The following is a 6,978-nucleotide window of genomic DNA, read 5'->3' as shown; positions in this document are numbered from 1 at the left end:
AACATATCAAACACTACCCCCCTCAACTCCAATCAGGAACATCCTTTCTTTATCTATTTTGTCTAGTTCTGTTAGCATTTTATAAGTTTCTAAGAGATCCCCAATCACTCATCTAAACTCCAGTTAGTATAGTCCAAATCAATCCTGTCTCTCTTCATCAGATTGGTTCAATTGTTTCTGTAAAATTCCATTAAGTCTTTTGTATGTAATGGATTGATGCCAGCAAAAAAAAAGCTATCAGTGCATACAAGTCAGTTTTCTGCACTTCTAAACTTAGTTATTGAGCTTAATAATAGTTCAGAGATAGGAAATCATTCATGGAAGTACAGTTTGTGGCTTTATTTCAATGACTGACCAATAAAGATACAGGTCTTTGTATCAGTCACCTATTGTGCATAGTTTCCACGACTATGGAAATAAACCAAACATTATAAATAAATTAGAATTAACAAAGGAAACTACTATGTATAAAATCTGTAATTTAATAGCAATTAGAATGAGAACAAGCTTACATCTAAAAATGAACATTTGTGAATACAGGTCTGTGATAGTACAATATATTTGCTGCAGCAATCATGAACAAAAGTAATCTATCTGCCTTAGGGTAACTGATTAGCCTACAAAAATGGTAATGAGTGTATAGGAGATTTATGATGCCAGCATCTACTATAGCCTTTGGCATTGGCTTCTAAGAAAACCATCATTTAACTTTATAATAACTGTACAGATTCATGTTGAGCATAAAGTAATATTTTAAAGTTACAAACGTATAATTTTGCATCATTAACATAGAAATTCAACAATGTATGAAATCTTCCAATGTTCTCTCAGTCCTTCAACGCATCTCAGCAATCACAGTAAAAGAGGTTGCATATGGCATTGTGTAATTTTGTGCAAATTCTTGAACGCCAAGTACAAAGTAATTCCATCCAGCACGCAGGACTTTTAAAATGTTCTAAAGAGTAAAAATTAGCATTATTAGATAATTGAATATTTGAATTACCAAAAAACGAGCATCCAGAGTACAAATTATGTCAGTGTTCTATTCTTTGGTAAAGTATTAAGATATTTGAAAGGCTCTGTCATGCTCCAGTCCACTGCACCACTAACTGATGAATATGATTTAGAATCATAGAATCACTAGAGTGCAGAAAGAAGCCATTCAGCCCATCAAATCTGCACCTACCCTCCACACAGCATCCCACCCAGATCAACACCCCCAATCTATGCGCAATTTACATGTGCAGTTTTACAATGCCAATTGTAATAAACAGTAGATAATTGACAGCTGGTTAGCCACTTCCTTATTGGCAGTGAAGAAGGAATAACATTGGAACTATTAGCATTAAATTTGTTAAATCTTTACACTTGCTCCTTACATAAAGCAGCAGCTTGGATGTTCTGGTAGTATTTTTATCTTTCTCTTTACTAGAAAGCAAGGGAATGAATAAAAAAATGACTTTAATCTTAGCTTTACTGATATTGAAAAGCCTACTTGTCATTACAGTAATGTCATAAAATCTGTAGAGGGACATAAATGGCAAGCAGGTAGTCCACAAATGAACTTCAAACTTCACTGTAATTTTCACTGTTGTCCTAAAAGAAAATGATCAAATGTACGGGGCAAATCCCAAATAACCTGTAATATCTTTTGTTGTTTCTGCAAACTGCTGGTGAAAGATTAGTACAAGTTCGTAAATGCGGATATACCAACTAGGAGTTAAATATCTGGGGCTAAAGATACTAGTTATTACACTGCTCAGACAAAATAAAACTATTTCTGTATAGGTATATAATAGAGTGTACCACTAAACAGCTGTCTGAGTTAAATGTTTCTCTGTTGTATATGTGTTCCTTTTTGTACATTCTTTCACCTGTAAAGCCAAAAATTCTAACTGAATGTAAGCATATTCTAATTTAAGGGAAAGCATACCTCCTAAAACCATCAATGAAAATGATGACAGTCAAAGTTCAGAATGTTATACTTTTCCACTCATTGTCAGCCTCAAGCACATTCACTTTGGTAGGTTGTAGTTCCATTTAAAAAGCATGTGCCCATTTATTTTTCCCCACAAGTATGTTTTTACTTTAACCTAAAACAAGCACATGTTTGTGTACTGCAGGGGAGTGGTATCTTTACAGTTCAGCAACTTTTATGACTTTTCCAAATAAAATTATAAATTTTGAGTCAAATGATGGAGAATTTTGAAATGTTCATTCAGAAACTGTGTAGAAATGACCATCCATCACTTCCTCTGGCAGCTCATTCGACACATTAACTACAGCTGTAAAAAGGTTGCCTCTCATGTCCCTTTTAAATCTTTATCCTCACACCTTAAATATATGCCTCCAATTATGAACTCCCTTACCCCAGGGAAAAGACCCCTTGTCATTCACCTTATCTTTGCCCCTCATGATTTTTTAAACTTCAGAAGGTCCTCCCTCAACTTCTAGTGAAAAAGGTCCCTGCTTTTCCAGTCCATTTTTATATTTTAAACCGCCACTCCCGGCAACTTCCTATGAAAAGCCTAGCTGCCTTTGTGCTCATTCACACTTGAGTCCACTTAATAACAATACAAAGGGACTCACATTACCATTGATATTATATCCATAGGATGAGGGAGCACTCACAGCAATCAGGAAGCCCAGTAACTTTAACTGTATAGGCTGGTATCAAGCACAATGGCTGGAGAGATGGGAGAGGTGGGGCTATCCCTTCCAAGGTAGGGTGAAAGAGGGGGATTCCTTGAAGGGTAGGGTCACCAGAGGACCCCGCCATGGTCATTGTCCTCTTTTACCCTTCCCTCATGGCTCACTCTAATCTCCCGTCACTGGACCATTTTAACTTTCCAAACATAGACTGAGACTGCCATGGTGTTAAGGGTTTAGATGGAGAGGAATTTGTTAAGTGTGTACAAGAAAAGTTTCTGATTCAGTATGTGGATGTACCTCCTAGGGAAGGTGCAAAACCTGACCTACTCTTGGGAAATAAGGGAGGGCATGTAACTGAGGTGTCAGTGGGGGAGCACTTTGGGGCCAGCGACCATAATTCTATTAGTTTTAAAATAGTGATGGAAAAGGATAGACCAGATTTAAAAGTTGAAGTTCAAATTGGAGAAAGGCCAATTTTGACGGTATTAGGCAAGAACTTTCAAAAGCAGATTGGGGGCAGATGTTCGCAAGTAAAGGGACAGCTGGAAAATGGGAAGCCTTCAGAAATGAGATAACGAGAATCCAGAGAAAGTATATTGATGTTAGGGTGAAAGGAAAGGCTGGTAGGTATAGGGAATGCTGGATGACGAAAGAAATTGAGGGTTTGGTTCAGAAAAAGGAAGCATATGTAAGGTATAGACAGGATAGAGTGAGTGAATCCTTAGAAGGGTATAAAGGCAGTAGGTGTATACTTAAGGGGGAAATCAGGAGGGCAAAAAGGGGACATGAGATAGCTTTGGCAAATAGAATTAAGGAGAACCCAAAGGGTTTTTACAAATACATTAAGGACAAAAGGTTAACAGGGAGAGAATAGGGCCCCTCAAAGATCAGCAAAGCGACCTTTGTGTGGAGCCGCAGAAAATGAGGGAAATACTAAATGAGTATTTTGCATCATTATTTACTGTGGAAAAGGATATGAAACATATAGAATGTAGGGAAATAGATGGTGACACCCTGCAAAATGTCCATATTACAGATGAGGAAGTGTTGGATGTCTTGAAATGCATAAAAGTGGATAAATCCCCAAGACATGATCAGGTGTATCCTAGAACTCTGGTGAAAGCTAGATAAGTGATTGCTGGGCCTCTTGCTAAGATATGGTGGAATGAGCTGCTAGAGGAAGTGGTGGAGGCTGGTACAATTGCAACATTTAAAAGGAATTTGGATGGGTATATGAATAGGAAGGGTTTGGAGGGATATGGGCCATGTGCTGGCAGGTGGGACTAGATTGGGTTGGGATATCTGGTCGGTATGACAGGTTGGACCGAAAGGTCTGTTTCCATGCTGTACATCTCTATGACTCTATGACCCTTCAGACTGGCCCTGCACTGTGCTGTCAGTTCAGGCTCTTCCATGTAATGGGACTGTCAATAGTGCCAACGTGGCACTGCTATTCAGAAGGTGTCGAGGATTTTGACCCAATGACAGTTTGGGAATGATAATATAGTTCCAAGTCAGGATGGTGTGGTTTTAATGAAATCTTGCAGGGGGTGCTGTTCTTGTCTATCTAATGCCCTTGGCTCCTTCCAGCTTGTAGAAGTCAGAGGTTTAGAAGGTGTTGCTAATGGACCCTTGATACATAACAACAATACAATCTGTAAATGGTAAACTACCAATCTGTCAGTGGTGAAGGGGTGCTAATGAAGTCAGCTGCTTTGTCTTGGATAATCTTAAGCTTGTCTTTAGAGCTGTACTGATCCAGGCAACTGGACAGTATTCCATCGCACCCATGACTTGTGCCTTGTAGATTGTGCACACAGTTTTTGGAGAGTAGAACGCCCAGTGTCTGACCTACTCTTGAAGCCATAGTATTTACATGAGTGGTTCCTTCAATTTCTAATTAATGCTAACCCCAGGATGTTGATAACTGGGGACCCAGCGATAATAATACCATTAAATGTGAGGAGCAGATAGTTAGATTCTCTTTTGTTGGAGATGGTCATTGCCTGACACTGGCGTATTGAGAATATCAATTTCGTAGAAGATCAATAACCTCAAAAGAAGTAGTTAAAACACGTGAAATAGGTCATCTGTACATTCCCCCAGGAGGTAAGTCAGTTAACTGGCAAAGTAAGGCAAGCAACTGAAAGGTTTTGCAGAACTTTCGGACCACAATTCTCAACATAGCAAATAATCTAAGGTGTTTCACAGTCCTCATGTATTCAAATTATCTACAAAAATCACGATGACGCATCAAATCAAGAGGGAATGATGATACAAGCCATAACTCAAAGTACAAAAACGTTGAGGTTAATGATATTAATTGAGCTGATTTAAAGGAGACATTTCCTGATATGTTTAGGTCCCTAAACTTATTACCAAAATAGGGGAAAGAATACATTCCAGAACATTAAAAATATAATTTGATTTTGTGTCATTTGTCTTTAGAGACATCTATACAATTCAAATGAAATAATTTCTTGACACCATTTGGACAGAAATTCAGATTAAGCAGAGAATTTAGAGCCTGCAGAAGCTCATAAATCTGGCCATTTTGAGAGTCATGACCAGTCCCTTCAGAAAAAGAGCAACATGTGTCTGTTGGTGACATCATGCTGAGGAGACAAAAATAACAAATGATTTGTGAAATACAGAGTTGGAATTGTTGACAAGGGGATTGGTATCCAGGTTCTAGGAGTGTGGCAGAGGGGAAAGAAGCAGAATTGCATGAAACGCAACAGACACGGTCCAGAGCACTGTCAGCCACAGTGCTGTAGAAGGTGGTGGTCTCAAGGGAAGACAAAACTGAAAACTGGTATAAAAAGGTTGCGTCTTCCGAATAGTTGCGCTGGAGACACCGAATCATTACAGAAGGCAGCCAATCAGCCCATTGTCCATGCTAGCTCTCGAAGGAGCTATTCAATAATGCCATTCCTCCACATCTTTCTTCCAACTTTGCATATTTCACAGGGAGAATGGGTAGGAAGGAGGCAACGAAGTGGTTTAGTCAAGGTAACTTTGGAAATTAGGGAGACTTACGGTTATATTGATCTGGGAAATTGCGTTTGAGTTCTAGACTTCAGGAACGGTATTCTGGTCTGAGCTGAGATACTGGGAGGGACAGCGAGATATGGCGCAGATTTACCAAAATCCGCGAGGTCAAACTTCATAAAATTGGATCATTTTTCTTTGAGTTTATTAGTTTGAGGAGTGGCTGCCTTGGAGAACGCAATATCTTGCTGCAAAAAAAGTTACCTTTGCTTTATAACATTGACGTGTATGAGATGTGTACAGAGGTCAGTGCAGAAACACTTGCTCAGACACCTTCTACCATCCGGCAATTAACAATCTTACGAATTTAGTATTATTTTGAACATCTATTTTTCTTACCTTCTTGCACTTTTTAAGCTTTTGCTTCCTTTTGAATTTTTTGGCCGTTTTGCTCTCCTCATTCAGATTCTCTCCCAAAGACTCGATCAAAGGCTCATATCTGTCTGGGATTAAAGCAATGTGAACTTTTTTAGAACCTGATGTCTTCTTAACCTGTTCTGGTTCCTCGGTGCTTTCGCATTGAAATCCATCGGCGGACTCCTGGATCTCTTGGACAGTCGGGAGAATAGCGACTTTTTTCAACTTAGCTTTGAAATGCCTTATGTTTTCCAACGTCAATTGTTGGTCAGTTGAAAGCAAGTTTTCTTGGTCAGTTCCAATTGCATGACTTTTTCCCCTTCTACCCTGAAAACTGGCAAAACCACTGAATGGTAACTGCCTTTTTACCAGGGATTTTAAGTTTTCCGCAGTCATTGTGGTGATTCCATGGAAGTAGAATTTTTGCACTATCCTATCCTGATAAACAATGTAACCTGCCCTTTGGCGCTGCTGTAATCTCAACCTTGGCCGCTTTATCTTATTTATATGCATCAGGCTAAACCAATCGATTGAAGTTGTGTTTTCTTTGTACAGGACTGGCTGAATGTTTCGGCACTTTCCGGGAACAGAGAGACTACATTGTTTAATAATATTGCTGCTAACTCCGTAGAACAATTTGCAGGGAAGTTTTTTTTTGTGTTTGAAAATACACAAACATCCCAATGCACTTCACAGAAATTTAAGGAGACAGGACATGCTGCCAAAGAGGGAGAGATGTAAAGTTGACTCGAAGAGGAAAGTTTTAAGGGGGGAATGAAGTGACAGAGGAGTTTGGAGAAGTTATTGCAGACCGTGGAAAGTACTGTAAGTGATAATACCATAAGATATAGGAGCAGAAATTAGGCCACTCAGCCCATCAGTCTGTTCCGCAATTCAATAATGGCTGATAAACTTGTC

At 39.0% G+C, this 6,978-nt stretch overlaps 1 protein-coding gene across 1 annotated transcript; it reads right to left on the bottom strand.

The window, feature by feature from the left end:
* Window positions 1-459: 459 nt before the first annotated feature.
* LOC140482599 (required for drug-induced death protein 1-like) lies at window positions 460-6,546 on the bottom strand. The gene is made up of 2 exons (XM_072580121.1): window positions 6,043-6,546; window positions 460-955 (listed from the first exon to the last, which is right to left on the bottom strand). Exons 1-2 carry the CDS (start codon window positions 6,454-6,456, stop codon window positions 836-838), a joined length of 534 nt encoding a protein of 177 aa, XP_072436222.1. The 5' UTR covers window positions 6,457-6,546; the 3' UTR covers window positions 460-835.
* Between the last annotated feature and the right edge of the window lie 432 nt (window positions 6,547-6,978).

Source organism: Chiloscyllium punctatum, chromosome 11, assembly GCF_047496795.1.
Source record: "Chiloscyllium punctatum isolate Juve2018m chromosome 11, sChiPun1.3, whole genome shotgun sequence".
Lineage (NCBI taxonomy): Eukaryota > Metazoa > Chordata > Chondrichthyes > Orectolobiformes > Hemiscylliidae > Chiloscyllium > Chiloscyllium punctatum.
Note: the sequence above shows the minus strand (reverse complement) of the source record. Positions and strands in the feature narration are given on the sequence as shown.